Raw genomic sequence first — 21,939 nt, forward strand, 5'->3', positions numbered from 1 at the left:
GGAAGAAACGGGTGACGTTTCGGGTCGAGACCCTTCTTCAGACATGTCAGGGGAGAGGGATACACATAGATAAGGAAGTGTGGGGTGTGAAAATGGGACAAAGGGAATGCAGTTCAAGGAAAATGTAGGTCCTTCGTCAAGATTAGAGTCAGAGATGTACTGCATGGATCAGGCTCCAGATCAAAACAAGAAACCACATCCCAGCCAACCGTCCCTAAAATTCAGGAACTGGCAGCCAGAAAGTCCTTTATTTTTTTTAAAAACCTCAAAACTTTAAGCCTAACAACAAAATGTTGGAATACTCAGCAAGTCAGGCAACATTTGTAGAGAATGTGTGTTAATATTTCTGGTTGATGAACATAAAGATTAATTTTGATTGATTATTTTAAATAATAAATTTGAAAAAATAGACATCACATTGCTTGACACTTCAGGGTGACTATCACAAAATGCCCAGATATAATGAACTTAGAATCAATGTTTAGTTTAAAGATACAGCATGGAAACAGGCCCTTCAGGACACAGTCCACACCGACCATCGATCACACTAGTTCTGTTATCCTACTTTCACATCCACTCCAGATAAATTAGGGGCACTTTTTCTTCAAAAACAGAGACTAATTAACTTACAAATCCACATGTCTTTGGTACGCGAGAAGAAACCAGAGCTCCCAGTGGAAACCCATGCAGTCACACGACGAACGTGCAAACTCCACACAGACAGTGCCAGAGGTCAGGATCGAACCCGGGACTCTGGCGCTGTGAGGCAGCAGCTCTACCAGCTGCTCCACTGTCCCAGAACAATTCCGGGAATCACAGTGAAGTGGTGCACTGCAGAAACACTCATCTTTTTGTATTGTGGATCAAGTCATTCTTAAAAAAACACTGAAAAATCGTATCTTCTTCAATAGAAACATAGAAAATAGGTGCAGGAGGACATTCGGCCCTTCGAGCCAGCACCACGATTTAGTGATCATGGTTGATCATCCACAATCAGTAACCCGTGCCTGCCTTCTCCCCGTATCCCTTGATTCCACTAGCCCCTAGAGCTCTATCTAACTCTCTTTTAAATCCATCCAGTGAATCGGCCTCCACTGCCTTCTGTGGCAGAGAATTCCACAAATTCACAACTCTCTGGGTGGAAATGCAATGAAATTTAAAAATACTTGCACCCCCATCCCATTCTCAATCTTCAGTTAAAAATCGATAATGGGAACTGCAGAGGAAGCTTCTTGTTATGGCTCCACGTACCGGATCCAAGCTGGGAAGGTGCCTACGTATCATATCTTTATCGTCACAGGTACACTGTGACAATAGTTCTTGAATGAAGAGACTGGGTTTGAATAGGAGATTTAGCAATGTCTTTTTCCGTTGTGGAGCGTATTTTGCGGTGGGGGTAGCCCCAGGGAGGCGGTGAATGTAGCCTTAGGATCAATCATCCTTTCCATTCTCAATGGAGCATTCTCTGCAGCATTGGGAAACTTGGGCGACTGCTTGAGGGATTTAAAATTAAATAATTTGCGCCACACAAGCAAAATAATATTAAAATATGTCACAGGAAAATAGCCACCCTCAAATCCAAGGTTGCATTATCACAAAACTGCATATTCCATCATTCAAGATGATATGATCTACAAATCTCAACATCAGGCACATTCAAAATATTGAACAGGTAAATCAGTTGTGTGTTTTTTTTTCTTTAACAAAAAAAGCAATGAGCAAGTCACAAAAGTCGCTGCCCACAGGTTCAAGTCTCTCCAATTTATTGAGTTACCTTCACAATGCAGTTTCACATCTTTATAGGGTAGGGTTGGTTTCGCAATTCCAATACATGCCAATCTTTTCATGATTTATATCTTCAATAATTTAGATTTCAACACAACCTTTAGGACTCCTCTTCTCTTCCTCCCTCTCTCTCCCCCCCCCCCCCATCAGCCCCCTCCCACACCCCCCCCAGAGCATAACATTGTACACAAGTTTCAAACAACAGTGGTCCCACCATCAAATCTACAATTAATGAAGTTTCTCCCCAATCCTTTCTGCAAATATTATCTTACTTTAAAAAAAAAAAACCCTTCCATTCTCACCCAAGTGCTCACCTTCTATTTAAGAATTTGCTTGTTTTAATGAAATGTCAAAGTACCGCATGTCCTGGAAATCTTCTAAACAGACCGTCGCTGAAGAGGGAAAGACCTGACATGGAGTGGTGACCTGACACGTCACTGCTAGTCCTTCTACAGATGCTGCCCGACCTGCCGAGTATCTCCACGGATGGACACAGAATGCTGGAGTAACCCAGAGGGTCAGGCAGCATCATTGGAGAAAAGGTCAGAACTCTTCTTCGGACCCTTATTTCCACAGGTTGCGTTTTAATTCCTGATTTTAATGTCAATTCAATTTCAATTGTCCAACTATAACATCCATTTAAACACATAGCTTCATCACTTGGAAAAAAAACTGGAAATACAATCGGTGTCTGAAAAGGGCTGATGTTAAGCTTTGAAACAGGTGGAACAGTGTAAATCATGACCAACATTTACATTACACAGGATGGTAAATAAGGTCAGCAATATTAACAGGATGTCACGAACAGCTGGTGTGCAACTTACAGATTTTCAATGTTCTTAATTTACATTAACTATGTACAATTTTGTCTGGTTCTGACCGATTGTTTCAATTATCAACATGTTGCATAGTGAACAGGCCAAACTGCAGTCATTTGAATGAACGTGCCACAGGCTGAGAGACCTGTTCAACGTATCAAACCTCCCATCCAAATCTCACACGAGAAAAGGGTTCCTAGCTCCCTTTCCTACATGTTTCTGCGAGGCCCTGGATCTGGAAGTTCAACATTGCTTTCTCGTCTCTCTAAAACTGGTTCCATGCCACCAAAGACACTGGATATTCGACAACTAGCTCTTGCGCCGCACGTTACCTGGGGCACGTATGCCACCCACTGTTCCTGACCAACCCATGCAGCTGAACGGGGAAGAACTGGAGTGGGCTAGGCAGCAGTCACTGATATCTCTGCCTCTAACACTTCTAACCTCCACACACGAACAACATCCAGCTCACACACAGGATCTCTTGGAAGAGAAAAAGAAGGATGTCAACCAGAGAGACAGCTTGGAATGAAAGAGCAACAGAGGGGAAGAGAAGCGTGTAGCATTTCTATTGGTTACCGATTCAAACAGGCGGGAGGGTAGTGGACCATTTTAACCCCTGTTGATACCATTTCCTGGAGTAATGACAACAAACTGTGAAGTTTAGTATGGTGCCAATACAAAGCAAACACTCTCTTACTCCAAGTACAGGCAAACCTCTCCAAACGTGCGCACCTTGTGAACATTGATACACTGAACTGGTTATTTAACAACGGAATTAAATTAGCAGTACATTCACTTTGGCCTATTTGCTGCACATCAACATGACCTGAAGGAATTGAAATAGTTTCGGCAACATAGAAGAATAAAGGAATCAACAAAAATGATCTCCACAGGTATCAAATTAAACATCCATTTTCACGTGCCAATTCAGGATCTTTTCAGAAGGTAGACACAAAATGCTGGAGTAACTCAGCGGGACAGGCAGCATCTCTCGAGCGAAGGAATGGGTGACATTTCGGGTCGAGACCCTTGACAGATTGACTAACAGATCCTGAGAATGGACGGGTAGCTCATTACGCCCAAACTCTCTACACTTCCCCTTCCTCAGGTTTCATAACACAGCAGTGATAAAAAAAGTGGACAAATTCCTTGCCTGCCTCAAAGTTTAAACCTAAAAATAGGACATCTTTGGAACTGAATGGTCTTGTTCCTAAGTGAGCTTGCTTAGTTACCAGACATATTCACAACTTTCACTGAGACTACAACTCTTCCTTGGAAAAGCAATCCCAGCATTACTGCCTTGCAGGATCGTTGCAAGTGCATTAGAGGTCCCATAGATCAAACACTTATGTTTTAAAGTGATATAAATGATATCTCATGGGCTGCTGGTGTAAAAGATATTTGCTGGATGAATAGAAAAAAAAAACTATGATGGAAATGAAACTTTACTTTAAATGTAACATAGACAAAGGCAGTTTCCAAGAGCACTTGGGATAAGATTTCAGATATGATGCAATGTTATTCTTACAATATGTATTTATGGGCGTCTGTGCTAGGGCGGCATATACTGCCTCACTTGTACCACATAGGGCATTGTACCGCTTTAAATTTAAAACAAATTCAAGTCCCAATGCATTCTTCAACAACTTAAAATATCAGATTGATCTGTCGTGTTGACCCTGTGTGTCAGTTCTCAAACTAAATGCATTCATAACCATGGACAGCTCCCACAATACAAGCAACCAGAAATTTAAATTTAAAAAAAAAACAAAAAAAAAACACTATTTAATTTCTTCAAGTTCAGAGTTCCACTTCCTTCTCACATTTCCGATCAGTCCTTTTTATCCTTTAAGGCCCGGAGTCGCTCCAGGAGGGGAGGGTGGGAATAGTGCCACATGGAATACAACCAGTCTGCCACGGGAAAGCCCAGGTTATCCTTGTTCAGTTTTATCAGTGCAGAGTACAGGTCTGTGGCTTTTCCCAATTCCTTTGCAAATGCATCAGCCTGGAACTCAAACCTCCTGCTCAGTACAGTCAGGCTAAAGGAGAGAACCTACGAGAAACAAGAAGTCACACCAAATGTCAGTGCATAATTTTAATTAGGAAGAACATTTCTTGCGAATCATGGATGGCTTGAATGGCGTGACTATCGCCCCTGACCTCCACCAGCACATTATCTCTCCACATCTGCATAACGTCATCCAGCCCCACCGCCCACAGAGATTTGTGCTTCTGTAATGAATATGGCTAATGTACGAACCTTTACATTACCCTATCATTGTTTAGTTTAGAGATCCAGCACGGAAACAGGCCCTTCGGCCCACCGAGGCAGTGTCACCCAGCGATCCCTGTACACGAGCGCAATCCTACACACACTTGGAACAATTTGCATTCTTTACTGAAGCCACTTAACCTACAAACCTGCACGTCTATGGAGTGTGGGTGGAAGCCGGAGCACCCGGAGAAAACCCACGCAGTCACGGGGAGAACGTTCAAACCCTGTACAGATGGCACCCGTGGTCAGGCTCGAACCTGGGTCCCTGGCGCTGTACAGCAGCAACTCTTCTGCTGTGCAGGAAAATAACTGCAGATTCTGGTTTAAATCGAAGGTAGGCACAAAATGCTGGAGTAACTCAGTGGGTCAGGCAGCATCTCGGGAGAGAAGGATTGGGTGACGTTTCGGCTTGAGACCCTTCTTCAGACTCTTCTGCTGTGCCACCCAGCTTTTGGACAGTTTGGGTCCAAGTTTCGATTTCCAATCATAAATTATTCTCCTTCTTCTGAAATGCACACTAAAATAAACTTGAACTAAGTTTTGGTCATCTGCCCGAGGTAATCTGGATGTTAAATAAACACTCTCATGAAGGAGCCAGTCTATGTTTTAGTACACTAAAACCCAACTTAATGAACATGGTTATTCCATTGATAACGCTAGACTTATTGATACCGCTAGACTTGCCTGCCTCCTACTCTTCAAGTGGAGAGCATTGCCTTGTGGAGGGTTCTGTTCTCTCATCCACGCCCCACAGAAGCACTGGTAGAGCCTACATAGTGGCTTCATCAGATCAATAATCTGATCAATCCTAACCTGAGGAAAGACGTTCTTGCCTTAGAGGGAGTACAGAGAAGGTTCACCAGATTGATCCCTGGGATGGCGGGACTTACATATGAGGAAAGACTAGATAGACTGGGCTTGTACTCGCTGGAATTTAGAAGACTGAGGGGGGATCTTATAGAAACATAAAATTCTTAAGGGGTTGGAGAGGCTAGATGCGGGAAAATTGTTCCCGATGTTGGGGGAGTCCAGAACCAGGGGTCACAGCTTAAGGATAAGGGGGAAGTCTTTTAGGACCGAGATGAGAAAACATTTCTTCACACAGAGAGTGGTGAGTCTGTGGAATTCTCTGCCACAGAAGGTAGTTGAGGCCAGTTCATTGGCTATATTTAAGAGGGAGTTAGATGTGGCCCTTTTTGCTAAAGGGATCAGGGGGTATGGAGAGAAGGCAGGTACAGGCTACTGAGCTGAATGATCAGCCATGATCATATTGAATGGCGGTGCAGGCTCGAAGGGCCGAATGGCCTACTCCTGCACCTATTTTCTATGTTTCTATGTTTCTAATCAATAAGTCTTATTTTTCCCAATGTCTAGGTTTAGTTTATCATGGAAACAAACCTTTGGCCGACAAAATCCACACCGACCATTCATCACCCATTCACACTAATTCTATGTGATCTCACTTTCTCACCCACCCACTACACACCAGGGGGCAATTTACAGAGGGCCAATTAATCAACAATCCTGCACGCCTTTGGGATGAGGGAGGAAACCGGAGCACCCAGAGGAAACTCAAGAGTCGCAGGAAGAACGTGCAAACTCCACACAGACAGCACCCGGGGTCACGGTTGAACCCGAGTCTCTGGCTTAGTTTAGAGACACAGTGCGGAAACTGGCCCTTCTGCCCACCGAATCCACACTGACCAGCGATCCCCGCACATTAACGCTATCCTACACACACACACACACACACACACACACACACGAGGGACAATTTACAATTACACCAAGCAAATTAACCTACAAGCCTGTACGTCTTTGGAGTGTGTGAGGAAACTGGAGAAAACCCACGCAGGTCACGGGGAGAACATGCTAATTCCATACACACAGCACCTGTAGTCAGGATCAAACCCGGGTCTCTGGCGCTGTGAGGCAGCAACTCTTACTGCTGCTAACCCCCGTGAGGCAGCGGCTCTACCAGATGCACCACTGTGCCGCCCTGTACTCTGATTTACACCAGCTTCTATTGCTCAGAATAAGTCGTGGCGAAGTGAAAATGATTGCAGTCAGTGAAATCACAGGACATCATAGCAGTCCATACCTCGTTGTAGGGGGAGAAGATGAACTGGAAGATGATCATCAACCCAATGAGAGTTGGCTGGGTATCGTAGAAACCAAAGGCAGAAAATAGCTCCTTTCTGTCCATGAGAACAGCAAAGAGGAAAAAGCAAAAGAACGAGTTCACCTGAAATAAAGACATCAGTGTTACACAACGATAAACCAGGAAACTCACCAGCAGAAAGCATTTCCAAGAACAAAATGTGACCCGAACAATTATATCAGAAAAGCCAAATACCATTTTAGTTGACACAGGCAAATAACGGGTTAGGAGGGAGACATAGATCAGCCATGATGGGCCGATTGGCCTAATTCTGCTCCTATCACTTATGACATATGGTAGAATTTAATTTGTATGTTTAATTCATTCTCGGATCTGTTGTTCCCACAAGTGGTTATATTACAATGGCTGGATAATTGGCGATGTTGGACGAGGGCCAAATATTAGCCCTGGATATTGAAGATATTGCATTGGGGTCATTTTTGCCCAGTTTGGAGAGCAGATTGGTCTTCAGTTTTATTCGCCATTTGAAAGGTTGTAACTCTGTGCAGCACTTTCACAAGTTATAGGAGCAGAATTAGGCCATTCAGCCCTTCAAATCTACTCCGCTAAATCATTCAATCATGGCAGATCTATCTCGCCCTTTCAACCCCATTCTCCTGCCTTCACCCCATAACCCTTGACACCCCATAACCCTTGACACCCACACTAATCAAGAATTTGACAATCTCCACCTTAAAAATACCCAATGACTTGGCCTCCACAGCCTTCTGTGGCAATGAAGTCCATAGATTCACCACCCTCTAACTAAAGAAATTCCTCCTCATCTCCTTTCTTCTCATCTCCTCTTATATTCTGAGGCTGTGGCCTCTGGTCCTAGACTCTCCCACTGATGGAAACATCCTCTCCACTACTTCACAAGAGCATCAGCTTTGCATTTGGTGCTGGGATGGGATTTGATTCCATGATCTTCTGACTTGGAGATAACAGCAACACTGAGCAACAGTTAGCAGTGATACTTGGGTACAGTGATAACTTCCTTCTCAGTTGCCCGGGGGGGGGGGGGGTTAGGAAGCAAAAAGTGAAGAACATCCCTTCGGTGGTGAAGATCAATCATCACAATCCAGTTTCTACTTGGATGTCCACCCATCACTCAAACAATACACGTTCGCTACGAATGTATCTGGCTCACGTCACCTGGCTAATGACGATGTTTTTCACAGTGTGACCAAGCTTCCAGTGTCCAAGTTCATGCCCCAGAACTGCCAGAACTTCTTGATTACTGCAGCCTTGTCTCTTATTCTGCACAGAGAGAAAACAAATCATATGACAGATAATGACCCCCGTGTCAAGCGCAACAAAACAGGCCAACAATTAGTCATAGTCTATCTCCCAGTCCAGTTCGGCAAGAAGTTGAACAGAGACGCAAGTACATAGCTCCCTGAATGTAGCAATTGTCCAGTCCTACTGTAGGCCGTCACAGATTACATTCCAAAAGGCTAAATCTTTGGAATGGATTGGATTTGTTATCTGTTGATGTCGGCCACACAAGGTGCCCATCTCAAAACCAATGTTAAGCTTGTATCAAGTCGGAATGAAATACTGAACTTGATGTCAATTTATTGGACGTGTGACAACCAACGTTGAGTTGCTGCAAAACATCTCAATATCCATGTAGTCTTAATTGTTGATTCCACCTGTTAACATTATCCTTGGCTGCTAGATCACCATGCAAGAGTGATCAATGTTTAGCTCCATTTGCAACTCCTCTACAAAAAAGAAAAGAGTAATCAGTGGCAGCCTCCAGTCAGGGCAGGACATTATCCATGCTTGCCATCTCAAGTAGAACACAAGGCAGCGACTAGGTCAGAAGCAAAGGTACTAGAGGAGCAAGACAGACCACTCGACCCTAAAAACCGTAGTATGTCACGGCGCCATTTTAGTAGGCAGAAACCTGCAGAAACATTTAAAAAGAAGAATAACAAAAATCTGTGAATTGATAGATGAGATATATTCTACATTTTAATGGTATCATCACACATACTGTTCCCCCAAAACACCGATTACACTGCGAGAGGCATCGCGAACGGCGGGTTTTGCTTACTAAAATAGCGGACGTTACGCTCCTTTGCGTACTACACTTCAGTATAGGCGATTTTAACGGAGTGGTCCATCTTGTTCCTCTAGTATCTTTGGTCAGAAGCCATCAATGCTCCCAAACACTGAACGCTCCCAACTGGAGCAGCAAAGAGAGCAGCAGAGAAGATGCTCTGTGCTGGGGTGAAGGTGCCTCATTGCAACCTCTCTTGCCATCTCTCCGCCAACAAGACTCCAAGGTCAGGACTTCTCTGGGTTTAGCATACTGTAGGTCTGAATATTGACAATCTTGCCACAAAATGCTGGAGTAACTCAACAGGTTAGGCAGGCAGCATCTCTGGAAAAAATGGATAGGTGATGTTTCGGGTTGGGACCCTTCTTCAGACATCTTCTTCAGACATCACCCTTCTTCAGACATCTACTCCATTGCCACTAAACTCGATTGTCCAACCCTCTTTTCCCTAGTTGTCAAAATGCAAAACAAAAAACCTTTATCTGCCGAACGCATTGCAAAATCTTAGTGTGTAGGAAGGAACTGCAGATGCTGGTTGACACCAAAGATAGACACAAAAACTTAACTGTCCTGCCATGACCCACCCAAGGTCACCCAATATCCTCACTGCACCATCTAGACTTCTTGCCATCAATCCTTCACTGACACAGACTCCACATCCTAGACATCACTTGCTCAGACCAACATAGCATGGGTATAGCATCACAAGGACTAAGATCATAAGAGATAAGAGTTAGGCCTTTCTGCCCATCGGATTTACTCCGCCATTCAATCATGGCTGATCTATCTCTCCCTCCTAACCCCATTCTCCAGGGATTCTCCAGGATGGCAGGGTTTCAAGATGATGACTCACAACCATTTTGAACCACACAAGATGGCCAATAACCTCAATCTTATTACTGTTGCTCATATCCCAGGAACTACAAAATAAGTAAAGTTTCTTAGGAGTTACGAGAAGTAAAACAGAAGACTTACTTTTGGTCTTTGCTTGGTCTCGGCAGTCTCAATTTCATTGCTATCTCCTGCAGCCGTCTGCGTTTCAATGTTCTCATTGCCTGCCGCTTTATTTAACGGGGAATGATCTTCAAGCAGTGTGTCAAACAGAACAATGCGCTTGTTCTTAAAAAACCCATAGAAATATGCATTGCTGTGCGATGATCTCTTCGATCCTATCCAAAAATATTGAACATCAATGCTGTTTATTACAAGGACATTTGCTTTGAATTCAATTATTCTGGCGAACGTTGTAGTCAAAACGCCAAGTTTCATTGATCTCAATTAGATCGGCAATTTTAATGCAGAGTTCATGAATATCAGCCTACATTGTTAAACATCAGCTGAAGGGGCATCTTGGTTGGCGAGGGCAAGTTAGGCCGAAGGGCACGTTTCGATGCTGCACGACTCTTTGTAACAACACATTGTATCACTCTATGACAATGTGGAAACAGGCCCTTCGGCCCAACTTGCCCACAACGGCTAATTTTTCCCAGCTACACTGGTCCCCCCTGCCTGCGCTTGGTCCATATCCCTCCATGATCCTGCCTAACTGTTTCTTAAACGTTGGGATAGTCCCTGCCTCAACTACCTCCTTTGGCAGTTTGTTCCATACACCCACCACCCTCTGCGTGGAAAAAGTCACCCCTCAGATTCCTATGGTCTTCAACCAAACTACTCTCAGTGGCAGCATGAAGCAACTTAAAACTATTTCATCTGGGATAAAAGAAAAAAGAGCCCGAGAGGCAGATTAAGTCCTTACCCTCAACCACATAAACCTTGGTTAGAGGAAAGCTGATGCTCCTGGCCATTTCTTCAATATTGGTCTTTAACTCTCCCTCAGGAAGTGGAGTAAATTTATCAAACAGCGGTGCGATATAGTCAGCATAGATGGTCACCAACACCTGCAGAGATTGGGAGACAAAGGAAAGTGAGGACCACTGCAGCAACTATAACCTTCTGTGGACATTAGTTTAGATACAGCGCGGAAACAGGCCCTTCGGCACATCAACACAATCCTGCATATACTAGGGACAATTTTACATATACACAAAGCCAATTTACCTACAAACCTGTACGTCTTTGGCGCGTGGGAGGAAACCGGAGATCTCGGAGAAAACCCACGCGGTCCCGGGGAGAACGTACAATCTCCGTACAGACGGCGCCCGTAGTCGGGATGGAACCCGGGTCTCCGGTGCTGCAAGAGCTGTAAGGCAGTAACTCTACCGCTGCGCCACCGTGCTGTGCCACACGCTTTGGTTTTGCACTATAATGGTCTGGTTACCAGGCATTACTGAGTATTAACTTATTGCATTACTGTGTTTGTAACTGTGGGCTGCTGCATCAATGGGCCTGTACACCCGCAGCAAGCAAGACTTTCATTGTTCTGTTGCTGGTACGATTGGCAATTAAGCACACCCGTCTCTTGAATCTGGTCACATGCTTCTCTTTCATGCTTTTACATGCAAAATTTGTAACCTCACCAAACAACAACATTCTTTATTACAGCTTTCATTGATTGCCAATATTCTGGGATTGGTCACAAGTCAGTGACAACAAACAGCAATGTACAAAAAGCAATACTGCCAAAGAACAAAAGTCATTGTTTACAGGTAAAGCTTCTTTCATTTTAAGATTCCACCTCATTCACAAATGGAAAAAGTTCTAACTACATCACTGCAGCAGTGGAATGAAAGTCTTCTGATAAAATCTTCAAGATAACCTCAAAAAAGGAACCTATAGTAGTCATGGAGCATGGAAAGAGGCCCTTCGGCCCAACTTGTTCACACCAGCCAACTTGTTCACACCAGCCAACATGTTCCAGCTGCACTAGTCCCACCTCCCGCCTAGCCATGTACCTGTCTAACTGTTACTTAAATGTCGGGATAGTCCCAGCCTCAACTAACTCCTCTGGCAGCTTGTTCCATGCACCCACCACCCATTGTATTGAAAATGTTACCCCTCAGATTCGCTCTAAATCTTTTCCCCTTCACCTTAAACCTGCGTTCTCTGGTTTTAGATTCACCTACTCTGGACAAGTAGTGAAATGTTTTAATAATAGAACTTAAAATGTCAGTTTCTTGGCAATTTGGCCAGGCATTTTGTTCCAATCTGAAAATTAAATCCTACTAAAGCTCCACAACTAAACAGAAAGGAGAAATATATATATATATATAACTGAATGATGCTGTAAACCAGCTACCTCTAGAATTTTGGGAGTTTAAGGAACAAATAAGTTAAACTGGATATGGATCTTAGAGAAACTTACAACATTCTTAAGGGGTTGGACAGGCTAGATGCAGGAAGATTGTTCCCGATGTTGGGGAAGTCCAGAACAAGGGGGTCACAGTTTAAGGATAAGGGGGAAGTCTTTTAGGACCGAGATGAGAAAGTTTCTTTTCACACTGAGAGTGGTGAATCTGTGGAATTCTCTCCCACAGAAGGTAGTTGAGGCTAGTTCATTGGCTATATTTAAGAGGGAGTTAGATGTGGCCCTTGTGGCCAAAGGGATCAGGGGGTATGGAGAGAAGGCAGGTACGGGATACTGAGTTGGATGATCAGCCATGATCATATTGAATGGCGGTGCAGGCTCGAAGGGCCGAATGGCCTACTCCTACACCTATTTTCTATGTTTCTATGAAAGTGAAGGCAGAATTTATAATAAGGAAAGTATAACTGTGTACTTACCAGAGAAACAATTAATGTGAAAAGCCAAGCGTAGATGAAAAAGTAATCTCCACCAATTTTAATAATGTACAACAGTAGTGCAGTGACAGGCAGCAGGATGCACTGAGTAACTGCAAATTTCTTCAAGGCGTCTTTAAAGAAGAAGCCTAAAGTCTGCAGAAATTAAAGGCAGCCTGTTACAATCCAGCCGAGACACAAAGCACAATGTCTACACGAGCTGCAGTAACATTTACTTGTACATAAACTCTCTTCAACTGCAACCATCCACTTGACAAGGATTAACCAATATCGAATTGCTTCAGAGACTCAGATAAATCAATCTTCTAGGGATGAGTCAAGCCATCTCTGTTCTCTGAAGAAAGGTCTCGACCCAAAACATCACCCATTGAGTCTGAAGAAGGGTCTCGACCAGAAATGACAACCATTCCTTCTCTCCAGAGATGCTGCCTGTCCTGCTGAGTTACTCCAGCTTTTTGCGTCTATCTTCTGTTCAATTGCAAGCCTTCTCCAGGGCTATTCCTTGTACACATTTCTTTGGCAGCTAGCTCGAATAAACAATGTTCTCAATCTATCTGCCATGTAACCACTTAAAACAACGTTGACATCTTATCTTCCACGAACCGATGTTAAAATTAATAGGAGCCAAGCTCCTGAACAGAGATCACGCAAACCAGGCTCAGTCTGGAGTGTTCAGAGCCACGGAACTAATAAGAGGACACCAATGTAATGGAACAACTGACTGCTGCACTCCAGGTTAGTCGTATGTACAGTGTTGGTGCTGTACAGAAGTGACTCTGTTGTTTATGGAAGATGGACACAAAATGCTGAAGTAACTCAGCGGGACAGGCAGCACCTCTGGGGAGAGGGAATGGGCGACGTTTCAGATTAGGCAGACCAGACTTGGTTGAAGTCAGTGCCATAATTATAATCTGTATTATTAACTGGTTACGTGGGGAGTGGTGTATGGCACAGGATCTAGGAGTGCAGTTACATAGCTTTTGGCACGTTGCCCTTCATCAGCCAGGATACTGAGTATCGAGGACAGGCACAAAAAGATGGAGTGACTCCAGAGATGCTGCCTGACCCACTGACTTGCTCCAGCTTTTTGTGCCTAGCTTCAATGCAAACCATTAGTTCCTTCCGACACATATTGAGTATGGAAATTGGGAGGCCATGTTGCAGTAGTACAAGATGTTGGTGAGGTCACATTTAGGGTATTGTGTTCAGCTTTGGGCACCATGTAATAGGAAAGATGTTGTCAAGCTGGAAAGGGTGCAGAGAAGATTTACAAGGATTTATTCACAAAATGCTGGAGTAACTCAGCAGGTCAGGCAGCATCTCGGGAGAGAAGGAATGGGTGACGTTTCGGGTCGAGACCCTTCTTCAGACTGATGTCGGGGGTGGGACAAAGGAAGGATATAGGTGGAGACAGGAAGATAGAGGGAGCTCTGGGAAGGAGGAGGGGAAGGGAGGGACAGAGGAGCTATCTGAAGTTGGAGAAGTCGACGTTCATACCACCGGGCTGCAAACTGCCCAGGCGAAATATGAGGTGCTGCTCCTCCAATTTCCGGCGGGCCTCACTATGGCACTTACAAGGATGTTGTCAAGATGAGGGCCTGAGCTAGAGAAAGAGGTTGAGGCAGGTTAGGATTCCATTTCTTGGAGTGCGGGAGGATGAAGAGGATGATCTTATAGAGGTGAACAAAATCATGAGAGGAATAGATCGGGTAAACACAGAGTATCTTGCCCAGAGTAGGGGAATCAAGAACCAGAGGACATTGATTTAAGGTGAGTGGGGAAAGGTTTAATAGGAACCCAAAGCAAGTTTTTTTTCAAAAACTCACACAAAGGGTGGTGGGTGTATGGAATGAGCTGCCGGAGGTGGTGGGTATGGCAGGTGCAATTACAACATTGAAGAAACATTTAGACAGGTACACGGATAGGATTAGAGGGATATGGGCGAAATACAGGCAGTTGGGACTAGTGTACATGGGACATGACGGCCGGTGTGGACACGTTTCCACTGAAGATAGACACAGAATGCTAGAGTAACTCAGTGGGACAGGCAGCATCTCTAGAGAAAAGGAATAGGCGACGTTTCGGGTCAGGGCCCTTCAGACTGAATGGAACCTTTTAGAATGGAGATGAGGAGGAATTCCTTCAAACCGAAGATGGGTTCCAACCTGAAACGGCGCCAATTCCAAACTGTTACAGTTGACAATATTGTTAATATGTGCCACACTACAATCCCAAAAACATTGGGAGCAGACTTTAGCGGGAAGCCACAGACCTGTTGATTGAAACCATGTTTCTCCTCAATGATGAAGGTGTTGTAGATGCTCCAGGGGAGACCCGTGATGGCACTGAACAAGGTCGCCAGGAGTAAGAAGGCCAGCGACTGAGTTATCTGCAAACAGCCAAGAACAACAAGAAAAGTTTTCTATTAAACATAAAACGAACCAGTCGTAATCCTGATGATCCTCAGGGGAGGAAGCATTTCTGGCACAAAATATTCCACAATGAAGTCTCCCAGAAAGCCCGGACTTCGGTGTCACGGAGACTGCAGGACCCACGTGTTTCAGCACGAGCCGCGACGGGTCAGATTGTCTGACCTGCTCCCACACCGTCCCCACTGTGTCCACATCCTCACCGCTGCTGGGATTCCTGGCCCCTCTCTCATCTAGTTGAAGCCCCTTGCTGACCCCGATCTCAGACCCTAAACTTGCTCAGACGCCACAGACCAAACCCAACTATGTCCCATGGATTGGAGCAAAAAAACAGCAGTGCAGCATTGCAAAGCAAAAGTAAAAACATCAGGGGATGCTAATGGAAAGACTAGGTACTAAAACACACCAAGTGGATTATTTAATGGAACGATTTCAAAGTTTTCTAAACTAAAGGAACACATTAACGCAGTTCAAACTGCTTCCTCCAACACCCCTCCCCCTCACAAGGTGAACATGCCGAGTAACTATTGCAAATTGCCGCAATTAATAGAATTCAACATTAATTTTGTGGGAATTGTGTAAGAAAGACTCAAAAGGTTAGAGTAACTCAGCGGGCCAGACAGCATCTCTGGACAAAAGGAACAGGTGAGGCTTCAGGTCAAGACTCTTCCTCAGATGGAGACTCAGGAGAGAGGGAACTGAGAGATATGAAAAAGTATCTGGCGCGAGAGGAGGGTGTTGCAGAACTCTCGGAGAGAGGAGGAGAACTTCTTCAAAGTAGGCATACCTTGAGGAGATTTCACAGTGGAGCAGACTGGAGAAATTATTCAACTTTAAGTATATCCCACAATTTAATTAAAGGCGTATACAAAACCACAAGTAATCTTGAAAAAAGTTCTGCTCGGTGAAAAACGAAGTGAAATATTTCTTGAGGAAGTATTTCTTAAAAAGTAAATGTAACGATCGAGTGAGGGGGGAAAATAAAGAGATTCCCATTTGATGGCGGAAATCATTTTCTATCTTCTTAAGACGTTTAAAAATACCGCACTACAAAATGAAATCACGCAGTTTGCTGTGCCCTTCAGTTCCATTCTATTTTTTGCCACGACTCACCAAAAGTGCAGACTTATACTAGATACAGTGAGAGCAATGAGCATTGAATGACTGGACCAACAATGGATAAGCAAGAAGGGTTAAAGATATGGAAAAAATATGCAGTAAATCACAAAGGCAGTGAATTAACATAAACTTATTCACAAAAAGAGAGAGAGACTGGACATATCAAGTCCTAAGACCTGCAGTGTGGAGGGGGGGAGGGGGGGAGGGGGGGGGGAGGGAGAGTGAGGGGAAAGGACAAAATGAAAAGAAAAGTTAAAATTGTAAGACATAGAAAATAGGTGCAGGAGGAGGCCATTTAGCACTTCAAGCCAGCACCGCCATTCATTGTGATCATCCACAATCAGTAACCCGTGCCTGCCTTCTCCCCATATCCCTTGATTCCACTAGCCCCTAGAGCTCTATCTAACTCTCTTTTAAATTCATCCAGTGAATTGGCCTCCACTGCCTTCTGTGGCAGAGAATTCCACAAATTCACAACTCTCTGGGTGAAAAAGCTTTTTCCTCGCCTCAGTTTTAAATGGCCTCCCCTTTATTCTTAGGCTGTGGCTCCTGGTTCTGGACTCCCCCAACATTGGGAACATTTTTCCTGCGCCTAGCTTGTCCAGTCCTTTTATCATTTTATACGTCCCTATAAGATCCCCTCTCATCCTTCTAAACTCCAGTGAATACAAGCCCAGTCTTTCCAATCTTTCCTCATACGACAGTCCCGCCATCCCAGGGATTAACGTCGTGAACCTACGCTGCACTGCCTCAACAGCAATAAAACAGTCATTTTATTTTTTTTAATCTAACAATTTATACACGGGATAAAGTTCTAAAGTTCTAAAGTTCAGATGTTAGTAGATTTGCCTTAAAGCATAAGCTAGTTGTTAAGTAACATTTACGGCCTTAACTTTCTGCTATGAGAACTAATCCTGTATTGTCTTTCCACTGACTGGTTAGCATGCAACAAAAGCTTTTCACTGTACCTCGGTACACGTGACAATAAACTAAACTCAAACTCATGTTAAAGGAGGTTCTTCAAAAACACTTTAAAAATGGACTTGCAGGTTCTTACAAATAAAAAGGGAGACCAAAATGGAGATCCCGCTTGTACAAAGCAAACACAAGCAAGGGCATGGTCTGTTAGTGAGTTCTGTAGATAAAGCACACAGTGCCTTCATCCCTTGAATTTGATTTGAATGCAGGTATTGTCAATGTCTTTACTTTCCAGTAAGTTCCAGCCCATTAATGCAGCCGCTCAAGTAGTTGAGAGAATGCACAACTCACAAAGGCCTTAGAGAGAGAGAGAGAGAGAGAGAGAGAGAGAGAGAGAGAGAGAGAGAGAGAGAAAGCACCTGGATGGCAACAGCACTGCTGAGGGTTTATTGAATAAAGCCCTGTATAGAGACAGCTCGGGCTTTGCACCTGCTGATGTCTCATCGCCTCATAAACTATGGATTAAAACAAAGCATTGTGCCAACCATATTCTACTATCATGCTATCCACACCCAACACACCTGCTTCCTGCCCTGCTTTCCAAAGCCACAGCTAAAGGATTACAATGGGAATTAAACTGGGCGTTCAAAGCTTGCTGGGTAGTAGAGGGGGAAAGAGAGCGACACTGATTGAAACAAAGTTTAGTTTAGTTTATTGTCACATGTACCGAGGTACAGTGAAAAGCTTTTGTTGCGTGCTAACCAGTCAGCGGAAAGACAATCCATGATTACAATCGACCCATTCACAGTTTACAGTTATGTGACAAGGTTTATTGCAACATAAAGCCAATAAAGTCCAATCAAAGTGATTCAGAGGGTCTCCAAATTAGGTGGATAGCAGTTCAGGACCGCTCTTTAGTTGTGGTAGCGTGGTTCAGCTGCTCGATAACAGCTGGGAAGAAACTGTCCCTGAATCTGGAGGTGTGCGTTTCATACTTCTGTAACGTTTGGCCAAAGGGAGAGGAGAGAAGAGGGAATGGCCAGGGTGCGACTCATCCTTGATTATGCCAAGTTTTTGATACAGACACGTCTAATTACCAATTCCATTCAGGAAGCCTTGAAGCTAGACCCTAAAATTGACCAAAGTGTTATTATAAACAACATTGTCCAGTCCATCATTCAAATCCCTATTCAATCCATACGACATAAACTAGGCACAGAATACACGGGTCAATTTAATTTCTCTCAGCTGAATTCGTCAGGAAATGGATCTGCCGAGTAAACACTCACCTCATACTCTGCTCCCAGCCCAAAACGCCCAGTGAGAGTTCCAGACACTTGCCAGAGAAAGGGAATTCCTCCCAACAACAGGATAAGCTGCAAAGACAGCAAATAAATTAAAACCTATCATTATATTCAGGCACTTCATTTTCAACTCCCTCACCTATAACTAGCTAGTTCTCAAAGAGAACCTTGCTAATCCAGAAAAAAATGTTTAGCTGCAGGAGATTAATGTCTAGTTAGAGTGTGTGGTGACATTTAGAGTGAACTAGACCAAGGGGACCCGTTGGGCCTAAACCTCTCCTGCATTGGTGCAGCACCCTCTCCTCCCCCACTCCCCGTCCCCTCAGCCCCCCCTCCCTCTCCCCCCTCCCTCCACCCCCACCCCCCTCCCTCCCCACCCCCCTCCCTCCCTCCCCACCCCCTCCCTCCCTCCACCCCCACCCCCCTCCCTCCCTCCCTAGGAGATAGATTTAAGCTTTAAAATGTGAATAACTTTAAAAATATAACACCAATTTCAATTAAACTTCTTCCATTAGCACCAAAGGGACGACGGTGGGTAAGGTGGGCCTAAAATTGTCGCGCTATCGTGTACCGTTTTGGCTGTAGTTCAGGAACAAACAAACAAACAAGAGTTTTAGTACGTAGATGGAGAGAGAGCTGGAGGTTAGAAACCCCAGAACTCGGTTTCATTTTATGCTCAAGGTTAATCGCTACTATCCACCAAACCAACGGCTGCAGTTGTTTCAAGAACATGAGGACATTGCTAGGATGTGGGCCTGAGCTACCCGGGAAGGTTGGGCAGGCGAAGACCGTATTCCATGGAGCACTGGCGGCCGAGAGATGATCTTGCAGAGGTGTACAACATCATGAGGGGAATAGATGGAGTGAATGCACAGAGTCTTTTACGCAGAGTAGGGGAATCAGGAACTAGACGACATTGGCTTAAGGGAAGAGGGGAAAGATTTAATAGTAACCCGAGGGGAGAGTTTTTCCACACAGAGGGCGGTGGGTATATGCAATGATCTATGGAATGAGGTGGGAGTTGAGGCAGGTACTATCACAACTTCCAAAAGCCATTTAGACAGGTACAGAAATAGGAAAGATTTAGATGGATATGGGCCAGTCACAGGCAGGTGGGACTAGTGTAGATGGGGAATATTGATCAACATGGGCAAGTTGGGCTGAAGGGCCTGTTTTTGTGCTGCATGACTCTATGATCACCACTCACCGTTCCCTCGGTTTCTGAGTAAAGCCCGGACCAGAATCCAAAGGTACTTTTATCCAGCTGGTAGAGACGAGACTTCTCAAACGTTTCAGAGTCCATGATCATTCCCAGCTCCTCAGGGACCAGTGTCGTGTTTCTGTACGTTTTTCGCTAAACGATAGGAATACAAGCATATTTACAAGAAGTACTCCATCCCCACCCCCACTCCTAATCCTCACCATCCCCGGTAACTTGCACTGATGTGGAGGTCACATAAGACATTGGATCGACACAAAAAGCTGGAGTAACTCAGCATCTCTGGGGAGAAGGAATGGGTGATGTTTCAGGTCGAGACCCTTCTTCAGACAGGTACCCATAAGACAGAGGAGCTGAATTAGGCCATTTGGCTCATCAAGTCTGCTCCACCATTTGATTATGGTTGATTTATTTTACTCTCTCAACCCCATTCACCTGCCTTCTCCCCGAGTGATCTCAGTTTTTTAAATATCCATTGACTTGGGCTCCACAGCCTTTTGTGTCAATAAATTCCACAGATTCACCACTCTCTGGCTAAAGAAATTCCTCCTCCTTAGATCTCTTAATTAGAATCATTATTCTGATCAATGATCAGAATCATTAATTATTATCCATCATTAATATCCAGAAATCCATTTTGATTCAAATAACTGAATTGCTACAGCTCGTGTAAGAAAATAACTGCAGATGCTGGTACAAATCGAAGGTATTTATTCACAAAATGCTGGAGTAACTCAGCAGGTCAGGCAGCATCTCAGGAGAGAAGGAATGGGAGAAGATATAAACATACTGCGGAGCATCAAAGTGCACACATTGGGCATGAAAGCCACCTCCTTTTTGTTACAATCTGTCACAATATGTTACAATCTGTTTGTTACATTGTTTCCAGCTGCTCGATACATTGTTGCATTGAGGGGGTTTTTATAACATCAGAGGGAGTTGCAACAATCAGGCAAGGTGGGGAATCCCCCCTGAGGTTGCCCCAGCTACACTCCCCTCCCCACCCGCCCTTCCCCTCACACCCCCTATCCCATCCCCCTATCCTCCCTTAACCTTCACCACCCTCCCCTAATCCCCCTCCCTATCTCCCCCCATCCCCCTCTCCCTATCTCCCCCCTTCCCCACCCCTCCCCATCTCTCTCCTGCTCCCTCCCCTCTCCCCATCTCTTTTCTCTTTCCCTTATCCCCCCAGTCCCACATCTCACTTTCCCCTCCCCATCTCTCTCTCCCCCTCCCCCCCATATCTCTCTCTCCCCCTCCCCTTCCCCCTCTCCCCTCTCCTTCCCCCATATCTCTCTCCCCTCTCCTTCCCCATATCTCTCTCTCCCCCTCCCCTTCCCCCTCTCCCCTCTCCTTCCCCCATATCTCTCTCCCCTCTCCTTCCCCATATCTCTCTCCCCCATCTCCCCTCCATCTCCCCCTCTCCTCTCCCCCTCTCCCTCTCCTCCCCCTCCCTCTCCTCCCCCCTCTCCTCCATCTCCTCCCCCCCTCCCCCTCCCCTCTCTCCCCTCTCTCTCCTCTCTCCCCTCCCCCCTCCCCTCCCCCTCCCTCTCCCCTTCCCCCCTCCCCTTCCCCCTCTCCCCTTCCCCCCCTCTCCCCTTCCCCCCTCCCCTTCCCCCTCTCCCCTTCCCCCCCTCTCCCCTTCCCCCCCTCTCCCCTTCCCCCTCTCCCCTTCCCCCTCTCCCCTTCCCCCTCTCCCCTTCCCCCTCTCCCCTTCCCCCTCCCCCCAGTCCCGCCTCCCACTCACCTGCCGCTTCGCCAGGTGGGCCTCCCACATGTACACGGCCCAGGAGAAGATGAGCACCGAGTAAAAGATGTAGCTCTCGGCGCTGAGCTGGGCCGCGGGCGCCGCCATGTCCATGGTTCCCGCGCTCGACCAGCGGGGAAAACCAGCTCTGCTCGGCGTTTAAACGCTTCTCTGAAACGCCTGGGGCCGGCGGGGGCGGTTACTATGGAGACGGTTACTATGGAGACGGTTACTATGGAGACGGTGATCTCTCTCTCCCCCCCCCCCCGGTCCTTTAGTCCCTGTTCTAGTGGCGATTCTCTGCCCCCAGCCCCGTGTGCGTCTCCCTCAGCGGTCCGGCCCTCGGTGCCGGCTGTGCCGCACTGTAATCTGTCCGGCAGGGCGGGGCGCTGGC

At 45.5% G+C, this 21,939-nt stretch overlaps 1 protein-coding gene across 1 annotated transcript; it reads right to left on the reverse strand.

Moving 5' to 3' along the window:
* Positions 1–1,957: 1,957 nt before the first annotated feature.
* On the reverse strand, positions 1,958–21,870 carry zmpste24 (zinc metallopeptidase, STE24 homolog). Its single transcript, XM_078423080.1, has 10 exons — positions 21,546–21,870; positions 19,787–19,933; positions 18,565–18,651; positions 15,082–15,198; positions 12,792–12,944; positions 10,867–11,008; positions 10,086–10,279; positions 8,198–8,302; positions 6,983–7,126; positions 1,958–4,659 (listed from the first exon to the last, which is right to left on the reverse strand). The coding sequence occupies exons 1-10, from the start codon at positions 21,657–21,659 to the stop codon at positions 4,438–4,440; spliced, it is 1,425 nt and encodes a 474-aa protein (XP_078279206.1). The 5' UTR covers positions 21,660–21,870; the 3' UTR covers positions 1,958–4,437.
* Between the last annotated feature and the right edge of the window lie 69 nt (positions 21,871–21,939).

Source organism: Rhinoraja longicauda, chromosome 27 (assembly GCF_053455715.1).
Source record: "Rhinoraja longicauda isolate Sanriku21f chromosome 27, sRhiLon1.1, whole genome shotgun sequence".
Classification (NCBI taxonomy): domain Eukaryota; kingdom Metazoa; phylum Chordata; class Chondrichthyes; order Rajiformes; family Arhynchobatidae; genus Rhinoraja; species Rhinoraja longicauda.

Bases quoted from the DNA above. Each gene is read 5' to 3' on its own strand.
- zmpste24 (XM_078423080.1), bottom strand. From the start codon at position 21,659: ATGGACATGGCGGCGCCCGCGGCCCAGCTCAGCGCCGAGAGCTACATC. The intron at 15,199-18,564 runs GTGAGTGTTTAC...GGCTGTTTGCAG, and splicing joins GGCTGGGAGCAGAGTATGAG to ATAACTCAGTCGCTGGCCTT. The intron at 12,945-15,081 runs GTCTGTGGCTTC...TAATTTCTGCAG, and splicing joins AACATGGTTTCAATCAACAG to ACTTTAGGCTTCTTCTTTAA.